Genomic DNA, 13064 nt, shown 5'->3' on the forward strand with positions numbered 1-13064 from the left:
TGGCCAGAGTGAGGTAGTGGACATTACAGACGTCCTCCACTGTGTCCAAAAGGTGCTTGAGGGACACATCATTAAACCAGGGTGGCTGCAGCCTTCTTGCCTTTTGGGGCTGTGATGACTTGATGGAACAGGCAGGTTTCATCAGAAACAGTTAACTTTATTACAGACAGATTTACAGGCACTTACTCCTCAACCAGGACTCTTGTCAGGAAGCTCCACCGCCCATTCTTGATTTCATACATATCCATCCATTTGGAATGTGCACCTACAATTAACAAGAACATGGTACCCAAGAAATGTCCTACATAAACGATATGTAATCCAACCTAGAGTTGACCAAGCCACTCCCACGGATGCAGGGGAGTGGGAACAGGCAACTTCTGTTGTTGCTGACAGTGGAGACAATGTTTGACCAAGTTTTCAATGGGCAGAAATTTTTGCTCGGTGAGCGGTCATGCACCTGACCCGCTCAAGTGTGAAATGACGCACGTTGATGTCGACCAAGCGTGCAGACATCAATGCGCAGTCATGCGATAGTTCAGTCAGCAGGTGCACACCGGAGCCGGCAGTGTGCCCGCCAACAATTAAAAGGCCCGTTAAGGCCATTAAGTAATCAATTAACCTAAATTTTTTGCTGCCCAACCAACTTAATGGTTGGCGGGCAGGTGAAAAGGCTTTTTGGAAACTTCATCCACAGGCGGAATGAGGTTTCCAAAAGCAAATACAAATAAAATAAAAAATTTAATTTTTCATTAATAACATGTCCCTGCTTATGTGACAGAGTCACATGAGGGGACATGTTTTATTATGTTTTTATTTTCTTTATTTTGTTTATATCTTGTCAGCTCCCTGAGGCACGGAGCTGCCTCAGGGAGATTATGAAGCGCTCATTCGCACGCATGTATGATGTTCATGCATGGCTGACTCGCACTCCACCCCCCACCCCCCCCCCCCCCCGCCCCGCCGCTCGCATTTCACACTGGCCGGGCCTTAATTGGCTTGCCAGCGTGAAATGGTGGTGCGGTGCTGATTGCGGGCGGCAATCGGCTTCCCGATCACCCCCGCCTGCCCCTTCCAAGTCCGCCTGCCAAGGGCAAAATTCTGCCCAATATCTCATCAATACCTGGCCACCATACATAGCTTGGTGCAAGCATTTTCCTTAATGATATGTCCAGATGGGCACTATAGAGTTCTGTCAAGAGTGGCTCTCTGCCTTCTGATGGGACCACCTCTCTTGGCCCCCACAACAATATTCACTTTGGCAGTTCAGTTCCATCTGTCTGACATGGAATGGTTTCAATTCTTCAGATACAGGCAAGTTTGGCCATCCTTTTAAGACAAAGTCTCTGACTTTCGATAATGCTGGATCTCTGTTCAGTCAATTTCTAATTTGTTTCGCACACACAGGTGAAGAATCTAAGAAGTTCAATAATAGCAGTAATTCATGTGGAAGCGGAGTATGCACAATGCTGTCTGGCAACGGGAGACGACTGAGTGCATCTGCATTTGCTATGTGTAGATCAGGACGGTACATAAAAGTATGCTCGTACGCAGATAATGTTGGAGCCTCTCATTGTATCCTTGCTGATGGGATGGCCTTGCCCTCTCTGAATAAACCCATTAATGGTTTATGGTCTGACACAATGGTGAAATGGAGACCACGCAGGTGCTGGTAGAATTTTTCACCTTGAGCACCACGGATAAACCTTCCTTTTCTAGCTGGGAATAGCCCCTCTTGGCTGTGCAGAGGGTTCTCGATACACAGCCAATGGGCCTTTCAAACCCATTTTCCATTTTATGGAACAACACAGCTCCCACCCCGTAGGGAGAGGCATCACATGTTAATACCAGCTCTTTCGACGGGTGGTAGTGTACCAATAGACACGACAAATGCAATAATTCCTTTGCTTTCATGAAGGCTTCTTCCTGACCGATGGTGGCTCTTTTTTACTAATGAGTGTGACGGTGCCAACACAGTTGATAGGTTTGGTAAGAAGCGGCTAAAGTAGCTGATCATGCCCAGGAAGGACTTGAGTTCTGTTATATTGGATGGTGATGGTGCACCTTTTATTGTCTGAACTTTATCTTCTATTAGGTGCAGTCCCATGGCATCCACCCTGTGGCCTAGATAAGTCACTTCTGGTGCCTGAAATGCTCACTTTTCCTTCTTGAACCATACACCGGCTTCCATGAATCTCCTTAGCACCTCCTCCAGATTGGTCAAGTGTTCTGTCTCAGTTAACCCAATGACGAGGACATCATCTAGATATACAATTACTCGTTGGAGTCTTTGCAAAAGGCCCTCCATTGTTCTCTGGAAGATAGTGCACACCAACGAGACCTCAAAGGTAGATGGGTGTACTGATAGAGAACCTTGTGTATGTTAATGGTTAGGTCCTCCCTTGATATGTGTTCCAGATCCAGTTGCTAGCAAGCATGGCTCATACCCAGTTTTGTAGAGGACTTGCCTCCAGCCAGTTTGGCATAAAAGTCATCTATCTTTGGGATAGGGTACTTGTCTAGTTTGGCTGTCTTATTTACGGTCAGTTTATAGTCTCCACAGATATATATGGTGTGGCTGGGCTTAACCACTGGAACCAAGGGCACAGCCGATTCCAAGAATTAAATGCCCAACTTTTCTAACCAGCACAGCTCTGTGTCAATCTTTTCTTTTAATGCATAAGGCCACAGATCTTGCTTTAAAGATGCGATGTGTTGCCTGTGGCTCCACGTGTATCTTGGCCTGCATGCCTTTTAACTCCCCTATTTCATCCCAAAAAACCACGTGGGTGGTCTTGGAGCCGTTCGCCACCCACGATTGGCTGCACACCGCCATTTTACATGGGTGGGCAAATTAAGGCCCTCCCAGCATGGTAGGTGCCCGGTAATGCTCAGTGCTACCTGTGCAGGCGGGGGATGGAGAGTTGGGGCCTTTTGCGCACGCGTGCGAAAGAGCACAAAAATCTCCCTGAGACACGGAGCTGCCTCGGAGATTGATTTCATTATGAGAATTTTAAATAAAGAAGCTAAAAATCATTTACACATGTCCCCTCATGTGACAGCACCACATGAGCTGGGACATGTTTTTGAAATGTTTGCAAAATATTTATTAATGTAATAAACCCTTCATGAAGCCTCATACCGCCCATGGATGAGGTTTCATGGAAAATTCGCAGGCCGCTTGGGCTCTTCGCCTGTCCGCCAACCTTAAGGCAGTTCTGTCAATATCTTTAATTGGTTTATTAATGGCCTTAATGGGTCTTTGACAGGTCGGCGGGTGTGCAGCCAACTCCAGTGCACACCCGCCAAATGGAAGGTTGGAATGACATGCGGTGTGGTGACGTCAGGACGCATGCCTGACGTCACCGTGTGTCATTTCACACGTCGGCGAGCAGGGGCCGCCCCAGCACGCCAAACAGAAAATTCTACCCATTGTATTTTCTTAGAAGTTCTCGAACTCCATCTCATTTTAGATGAAACATCTCAGACCAGTTGAATTTGACCTTCTGTAGCCAGTCTCGGCCTAAAAGACTGGGTCCTTCTCCTTTCACTATTATTACAGGCAGCTGGACTGTCTGTTGCTTGTAAGAGACTGGGACTGTGTCGATGCCCTCTAAATGAATAGATTCTCCTGTGTATGTTATTAGTTAGTGGTTGTCCGATCCAGGTTTATTGGCTGTCTACCTTCACTAAAATACCTGAAGGTGTGCTGTCCCACCACCATGGTTGAGGCACCCGTGTCCACTTCCAATTCGGTGGCTTCTCATTAACCAGTAGTATTATAGTAATAGGTTCAGTTTTCACAGCAGTCACATTATATAAAGAGTAAACGTCAGGAGCAGCAGCTTCAGCTGTTGTTGTACCCGTTACTTCTATACTGTTTGTTTGCTGTTTTGCAGACTGCTTCAATTTGGTCTGGGATTACCTAACCACGTGACCCTTCTATGGCAGTAATGGCATTCTGCCTCTTTGAACTTACAGGTATCTGCTCCATGGTCACCCCCACATCTTTGTAACAACTTTGTCTTGAAGTCACTGCTGAAGCGTTCCTGCTAGGCTTTTTAATGTTTCTCACCTTAAATCGAACTTCAGTTCTGCAAGCCTGGCTATTGCACCATGCTTGGCAGCAGATTCCTGTCCCACATGAAGTGCAGTGCCATTTTCCATGTGTTGCAAAGCCTGCAAGTCTCTCGCAGCATGGTGAGGGAAATTCCTACCTTGAAGTTGATGTTGACCTTGGCAAGTAAACAGTACTGTCTGGCGTCGCCCTGAACTCCACAACCTAATGTGTCCCTGAAGTCACAGTGTTCTGTTAACTGCTTTAGTTTCACTACATAGGTTGCGATGGATTCCCCAGGGTCCTAACTCTGGAATTAAATTTAAAACGCTGCATTATTCCAGATGGCTTCGGCTGGAAGTGCGTTTTCACGAGGTTCACTAATTCATCATAGGACAAGGAATTGGGTGCGTTCCGGGCCGTCAGGTTGCACATGCGGTTGTACGTTTTACTGCCACATACACTTTAGAGGATCGCTTTCTGCTTTTCTTCCACGGTAATCTTGTTTGCTACGAAGTAAAATCCGAGACGCTGTACATATTGGCTCCAGTCTTCCATAGTCACATCATAAGGATCAATTCTGCTAAAGAGTGACATGATTGGTGAGTGTTTTTTTTTTAAATTCGATGTACTCACAGTAACAGGGCGAGGCGCAGAGTTGGAGCTGATTTTACCCTTGTCACCAATTATGATGACTCGACAGAGCAGACAGGTTTCATCAAGAAACAGTTAAACTTTACTACAGATAGATTTACAAATGCTTTCACCTGAAACAGGACTCTCGTCAGGAAGCTCCGTCCCTAGATAGCCCATGCTAAAATCTCATTGGTTGGAGCCCTGATTGACAGAAGGGAGAGACTTTACCGCAGTTACCACAGGGATGGTGTCTTCTTTGCAGCAGTCCTGGGCTGGAAGCACTGAGAGTTGTTCACACAGCTGCATTTTAAATATGGCGCCTAGCTTGATGAAGAGGCAAAGTAAAGGTGTGGCAGGCAAATGAGAGCCTGCCCGTCATCAAAGTGGCCAGTTTCCTGGGAATGTATGATTAATGAGGTGTGATTGGGACGATAGGGGTGGAAAGTCGCCATTGCATCCAGCGGGTAAATTGTTCTTTTCCCCACCCGGTACCGCACTTAGTACAGATCTGGGATGATTCTGGCCAAAGTATCAGATTATACTTCACAACATATGGCAGTATAATTCTGTGTGAATAACCTGTGGAATAAACTCCCAGCGTGAACTAATATGACTGTGTGTAAACAGTCTGTGGAGAAAGATGCAAGTATGGACTAAAGATGTCTCCTTTTGTGGTAATCTGAGGTGCAATACACCTTTAAGAGAAGGTGAGCAGGTTGACCATGTGACTGTATGACCCAATAGTTGTGTAGCGCGGTCTACAATGTGAAGTTATTCTAGAGTAGGATGTGGTTGGAGAAGCACACATCATGTTAGTGTAAATAAATAGCAATAGCATATGCTTCACCTCATATTGATCTCTGCATCTGCAGTTTTTGTTATTGACTCATCTGCTGACAAATAAGTGTGCAACCGGTTCACGAGCAGAGCGACCCCACAGTAGAACCTAATACCCTTGATGCACTCAACCATATCCTGGACTGTGGGAGAAGACTGATCACTCACTGAGTGTGTGATAGTTTGTGTTTACAAGTCAACTCCTTCTCACCTGGCCAGCGATGGCAAGAGAATTGCTGAATAATGACAGCAATGGAAGGCAGAGTTAATACTTTAAAGTTAATTTGTTTTTTTTTTCAGAGCTCTTTTCGTGAGAACAGAGAAAGCTAAGAACTGACCTAATGGTTGGTTAGGTAAGTAGCGTAAAAAAGTTCAGTTGGTCTGTGAGTTAAGTACGGAGGGTTCAAATTTAAGAGCATTACCAAACAAATGAAGGAAGAGGATAGAGGGTTACTACTTCATGAAGGACCTATCAGGAACAACAGTGAAAGCTGAATCCATAATAGGTTTTAAGGAAAGTGGCTATGTATTTGAAAATAAAAGGTAAAAAGGTATGAGGAAAGAACAGGGAAATTTGAATAAATTGATAGCTTTTTAGAGAATTGGCACAGATGCAAAGGGCTATTAGCCTCCTCCTAGGTTCAAATAAAGAAAAGCATATATGTTTCAACTTATTCTGAGATAACTACATTCAAGGTTTGTTATTTATGTAGCTACAGCTATTACATGCACAGATTTATTTATTAGGGTGACTACTGACAATGAGGCTGGCCTACACTGCGTTTAGGATTAATATTTAGGGGTAGTAGTTAGTGAATAGGATTGAGGTTAGTGTTACTGGTTAGAATTAGGAGTTAGGGTTTAGGTTGCGGTTAGGGTGTTAAAGTAAATAGTTTAGGGGTTGGATTAGGGCATTAATGTTAGGGTTAAAATTAACAGTTAAGAGTTAGGATTAAGGTAGTAGATAGGATGAAGGTTCAGGGGTGGTGATTAGGGTTAGAAACCACAATTGCTGGTACATTCACAACAACTATTGCGATTGTGTCACTGATGTGTTGCTGTTGCTAATGTCACTGTCACTAGACACATCTTTTATTTATTTGCCTGGAATATGTATTGTCTACTTGCAATGGATGAGGAAAATACTATTTATTTTGCAAGAACCAATCAAAACTTCTTTCTGAAAATTTTCAATTGTGATGTATGTCCCTCCCCCACTGAGCAACACAGTGGGAGATTTGCTAATGCATATATAAAACTGTTGTGTCTATCATTTATTCATTGCACATCATTTTTCATACATCTGCCTCAAAAAATTGGTTCCTTATGCGTTTGAACCAATCAAAAATCACTTAATTTTACTCTTCCTATGCATCTATCTCACAAACTTATTTCTAAATCTTGCCATCAACCATGCACACACCTGTTCTCAAACACATCACCTTGCAACAGCAAAACCTCCAACTCAATTTTAATAATGCCAGGCATAGGAGATCCACTAGTGTGGGTATATATCCCAACAAAGCAATGATTTTAAGCTTCCTATGTACATAAAAACAGAATTTTCTTATTTCTATAGAAAACAGAATATTCTAATTAGATACAACTTTTAGGTTGATTTTACATAGATAAGTCAAGAGTTCTATCACTTTAATACTAATCACAATATGTGTTTTTAAAAATTTATTAAAAAGACCATTTTTAAAATTAAATATTAAAAGTAATGTTTTGTTAATGTTTTAATAAACAAGTATAATTACAATTTACAGTATAGGTAAATGTCATTCAAGGTTAGGATACCAATTTATTAACCTCTTGGGAAAATCCAAAGGCTCTAAAAGACAGAGGACAAAATACTTGCTCTGAGCTTGCAGCAACTTTTGCTCTTATTTCAGTTCCTACCATTCCTGTTTCTCTCCTTATCATTAGAACTACTCGGCAATTGCTGAGTATCAATGGTTTCTGATTTTTTTCTCATGGCTAAAGTATTTTTAATGTAAGTTCCATAAGGAAAAACACAACATGCCACATAATTGTTGTTTTATTGCCAACAGTCATACAATTCTTTTTTAATAATCAACAAATACAAATGTAAACATAGTTTATGAAAAAATGTTGCAATTAATTTATATTCAAAACAGCAGCCTCTGAGATACGCACTACTATCCGATCAAAAGGCACGTTTTTTGTAGCAGAGCTAAAGATTCAGTGTTGCCTGGCAGAACCTGTAAATTTAATTCTCTTATCTTCAGCAACTGTTTTGTGAGTTTTAAAATTGTTTCATCGGCCTTCACTTCACTGAATAATGATGAACCCTATGCTGTTAGCAAAACACTAGCATTTTAAAAGTTAAATATGAAGACAACAGTATGATTTGCCAGAAACTGGGCAATAATTTCACATTTGTGCTAAGCTTGATGGTAGTTTTCAATGAAATTGAGTATAGTAGTAAAAAATAGTCAATAATTTCTTGACTTCTATTAGACTTGTCAAAGTGACAATGATTGGTAGCCATGGATTTGGTACCATAATATCATGAGGAAAGCCATCCCAACCAACAACAACCGCTAGTTTTAAGCATTTTTTTTTTACATTTTAAGCCTTCCAATTGATTTCAATAAAGAACTAATCTATTGCAGGCTTTGTGCGTATTTTATGTAAGCTTTTAATAAGCTAATATGACTTGCTGCTAAGCAAATATCTTGAAAATTGCTTGGCATGTTTATTACATCAAAATGCTCTGTTACCTACAATTTACAATCATGAGAAAAACTGTAACATTCATTCAATTCACAGAATAAAATAATTATACAAATTCAAGAATTGTTTTAAATAACTTAATTATACTGTGGTAGATTCTGGTTGATTTAAATCTCTGAGTAATAAGCAAGTTCTTTGCATCCAACCACACAAGAAGCCAGATAAACCACCTCATCAATAAAATGTTTAATATGGTGGCATTTTTCATCAGCTGTATTTAAAATGTAGATTGTGTTCAATTCACACCAATATCAATTATATGTCTGTATGCAAAAGCACATCATACTCAAAAGAGTTAAAATGGTCTGCAAGTAAATGAAAAGCATTCAAAGTGAAAATCCTGTGTAATAATCGTATATCAATGGCAGACACTGTCATTACAGTTCTCATGTGTTCTTAATTTTTCAGATAAAAACAACACAGTCATAAAACACATTCACATGAACACATTGTTAGTAAGATTTCATTTACAATCTTCAAAGACAAAGTAAGCTACACCATCAATTTCAGTTTTATCACCAAATAGCTATTTGAAGATTTTGACTTTTTTTTTCTCTAAAAGACTATAGTTCCTTAAAATAGTAGCTGCAATTAAAGTCATTTCAGTTAAACATCTTCCTTTAAACGTTTTAAATATTGTGCTTCTGTAGTAAAACGTTCCATGTGAAGACACCAAGAAAAAAATCATAAAATATAATTTCTGCATCATGTGTGCTAGATATCAGCATTTCATCTATACAATAGTAAATGATTCAATATCTCTTAGAAATATAATGATTCAAGTTGAAACACAGAGCATAAAACATCTTCACAACCCTTTTTTCCAACCCAACCTTTTGCATTAAGTATTCAAGTAAAACTCCTGCTTCTTTTGAGCCACACAATATCAATTCACATAAATCACACAGTTATCTCAAAATTCAGAGATCTCTCCTCCTTGCTTCCACTAAATAATAGACCAGGGAATAAGAATTTCCACCAAGTTATTACAATCACATGACTAGCTCTGGCAATCATTGCTTTCTCTCAACTGATTGCTTCAGGCACAGTTCGCTTCCAGCTGAGACTATAGGCAAATTGCTGTCACGGTGATGGCAGATAAGGTGGCTAATGCTTTCAAATATATGATCTTTAGTCCGAACCTTTAAAAATAAACAATAAAAGAATATGAAAAGTTTAGTGCCAGAAAATGCCATACAGACATTTTATATTTTCCACACATGACTATGGTGCTTTTTCATTGTACCTGAACACACTGTAACCTCTCCAGTCTGGAATGCTTAGGACCAAATCTGGACTTCAGAATTTTCTGAACTAGAGAATGATATTAGAATGTGCAACCACAAGTGTGTGACCTGGAAAACACCATGGGCAGAATTTTCTGGGTGATGTGCAGGGGGGTGGGCCCCGCACGTAAAATGACGCACGGTGACGTCGAGCGAGCATCCCGGGGTCACTGCGCGCCATCGCGATATTTCACTGGGCGGGCGCGTGATGAAGTCCAACGTGCGCCCGCCATTAATTAACGGGCCAGTTAAGGCCTTTTGGTCTTCAATCGACGCCGATTTTTAGGCACCCGTGTGATCTTCAGGTTGGCACACGGGCGCAACGGGCAGGCGGGTAAGAGACTTTTCTATGAACCTCATCCATGGGTGAGATAAGAGGACTCAGTGGGGTCATCAATCTGCTTTGTGGAGTATTTATTGGAGAAAGTATTTTAAACTTGCCTGCAGCAGTTCAGAATGCATTCCAGCAGCTTTCTGTGTACTTTTAACCTTCAGGTCAGCACTCTGCAATCAGGAATCTTTTGCAGGCCTGTAGCTTTCAGGAAGCCTCCCCTTAGCCTGGTTATGGGATCTGACCTGACATGTCCACTGAAGGCAGCTCCTCTGAGGAGGAAGGGAGGGCTAGAAGGAGGAGGAGGCCAGGAGTGCACATTCAGCATCCAGGGGAGCCACCTTTGGGAGTACAGGCGCAGGCACAAGGGGCGCAGGGCCAAGAGGTAGTCCAAGGTGGAAAGGGCCGCCTGCTGCCAGGGTTTACAGGCGGCGAAGCGGCTACCTCAATATGTCTGAGGTGCAGTGCCGAAGAAGGCTCCATCTCTCAAGGGAGACAGTCAACTATATCTGTCAGATGATAGGACCTGAGATCTCCCCTAACTGTGTGGGTGGACACTCCGTGCCAGTGGCTCTGAAGGTCACAGCTGCCCTTAAACTCTATGCCTCTGGCTCCTTCCTAGGCTCAGTGGGTGATCTTTGAGGTGTCTCCCAATCAGCTGTCAGCTGTCCATACTAGTATCAAGCAGGTGACAGACGCTCTGTTCAGATGGGCATTGACCTCCATCCACTTCCGCTGCGACCAGGCAAGTCAGGCACAGCGAGCCAGAGGCTTCGTGGCCATTGCTGGCTTCCCCCGTGTCCAGGGTGCAATAGACTGTACACATGTGTCCATCAAGGCGCCAGCAGGTGAGCCCGGTGCCTTCGTCAACAGGAAGGGCTTCCACTCCATGAACGTGCAGATAGCGTGTGCAGGATGCTGATTCTACAAGTCTGTGCAAGGTACCCAGGCAGCTCCCACGCCGCCTACATCCTCAGACACTCCCAGGTGCCGGGGCTCTTCAGTGCTCCATCTGGCTTGATGGATGGCTGCTGGGTGACAAGGGCTGTTCCCTCAGAAGGTGGCTCATGGCGCAGCTCTGCCATCCAAGATCAAAAGCTGAGCAGCGGTACAATAGGAGCCACACTTCCACAAGGGCTGTGGTGGAGAGAACCATCGGTCTTCTCAAGATGTGCTTCGGATGCCTGGACCGCTCAGGGGGTGGACTCCAATATCCCCCAGATCGTGTCTTATTGATAGTGGTTGCGTGCTCTGCTCTCCACAATCTTGCGCTGGAAAGGGGGAACGTTGTGGATGATGAAGACATCCTGAAGGATTTTCCCCTCGGTGTTTTGGGGGGCGGGGCCCACTCGCTGAGGGGAAAATGATGCGGGATGACGTCGGGAGGAACCCCTGATGTCATACTGTTCCATTTAAATCTTCAGGAAGGCGGGCGGACAGCGAAATCAGCTGTCCGCCCGCCGACCTGTCAATGGCCAATTAAAGCCATTGGCAGGCTAATTAACCTTGTTAAAGACCCTACCCGTCCAACCTTAAGGCTGGCGGGTAGGCCAGGAGCCCCAGCGAGCTTCTGATTATTCATGAAACTTCATCCACTGGTGGGATGAAGTTTCATGTCTGTTTTTAAAAAATTTAATAAACTTTATGTGTTTCTTATTAACATGTCCCATCTCGTGTGACATTGTCACATGAGGGGGACACATTAATAATTTTAATATTTCTCTATTTTTTAACTTTTCTTACCTGTCAGTAAACTCCCTGAGACAGGACTTCGCCTCAGGAAGCAGTGCGCTCTTTTGTGCGCATGCGTGAAAGAGCGCATTTTGACAGTTGGGGAATCCCTCCACCCCCCCGCACAGGAATAGCATGGCGCTTCCTGTCGGGCAGGCCGCTGGGCGGGCCTTAATTGGCCCGCCCACTCAAAATGGCAGCGGGCCCCATTTCGGCGGTGGGGGTCGGCTGCCTGCCTGCCGCCGAGCCGATGGGGCCCGCTCGCCAATCGAGTGCTAAATTCTGTCCATCGACGCAATGTCTGCGGCTACACACGATGAGTCCAGCAGTGATTCCCGAGCATGCACAGGGAAAAGCTGACCCGGGACTACACCAAGAAGGCCGGGACACGTGGGAGGCTTTAATCCAATGAACCTTCATCTAGCACAACACAAATGCATCAGCAGGACCTGCCTTGCCTGGCATATCCATATTCGACACCTAAGTGCAAAATCTGCCAGGTTATCAGCAGGAACTAAGGACCTTGTACGTAAATTTGAATGCCCAAACAAACACTCATGGCAGTTTTCTTAAACATACACGTGTAGAACAAATGAGCCACCCTCAGCCATGGTCACACATTAGAATTTTAATTTTCAAATCAGAAATTCTCCCAATTATTAAACAATACTGTAATCAAGAAAAAGAAATCCTAAGGACCTAATCACGGGCGAACACAAAAGCACCAGTGAGAAACCCATGGTCTGCCTAATGTGCCTTATGTTTCCATTTCCGGGTGCTACGTCTTAGTGCTGCCCTGTCGCTCGGAGTGGCATCTGAGACAGCCTGCTGACTCTGCTGCCCTGTTGGCCTCGATAACCTTGGCAGTTGTCCTCTGGCCTGTGGAGCCAGTGCTGGCCCGGCCTGGGAGGGAGTGGCCAGTTCTACAGCTGCCATCTCCCCGGTCGTCGCAGCCTCACCAGATGATATGGTCACTGGGAGAGGGGCGGAGGAGCTGCTGCCTTCATCCGGAGCACCCTGAGAGGTGGCCGAAAGAGGCCAGGCAGCTGCTGCGCTGACATGAGGTCGACTCGGACCTCCCTGCTCACCGTGGATGGATGGGCACTGAGCTGGGAAGCTAATTGCCCACACCATCTCCCACACTGGCAGTGAGCAGCTGAGTTCATTGCCAATGTGAAGGCTTCTTGGTTTGAGCGCATCCCCAGGAAGCCCTGACAGGTCTCCTGGAGGAGCCTCTCCACGGGAGTCACCACTCTCTCCATGGAGGACGCATGGTGCACGGATATGTGGCTCATTGCTTCGGCAATCGTCCATGTGGCCTCTTGCACCATGGACACCAAGTGAATCATAGCCTCATGTATCATACCCAGATGCTCCCGCACACTCGGCCACAATTCCTGCAACTGCTGCGTTGCGGATGACTCCA

The 13064-nt window shown here is 44.3% G+C and overlaps 1 protein-coding gene across 1 annotated transcript in view; it reads right to left on the reverse strand.

Moving 5' to 3' along the window:
* Positions 1–7555: 7555 nt before the first annotated feature.
* shc3 (SHC (Src homology 2 domain containing) transforming protein 3) overlaps positions 7556–13064 on the reverse strand; it is a 296799-nt gene continuing 291290 nt past the window's right edge. The window contains exon 12 of the mRNA XM_041187067.1: positions 7556–9432. Within this exon, the coding sequence (XP_041043001.1) occupies positions 9304–9432 (129 nt within the window). The 3' untranslated portion in view covers positions 7556–9303. The remainder of the gene's footprint in view (positions 9433–13064) is intronic.

The sequence above is a fragment of the Carcharodon carcharias genome, chromosome 4, assembly GCF_017639515.1.
Source record: "Carcharodon carcharias isolate sCarCar2 chromosome 4, sCarCar2.pri, whole genome shotgun sequence".
Lineage (NCBI taxonomy): Eukaryota > Metazoa > Chordata > Chondrichthyes > Lamniformes > Lamnidae > Carcharodon > Carcharodon carcharias.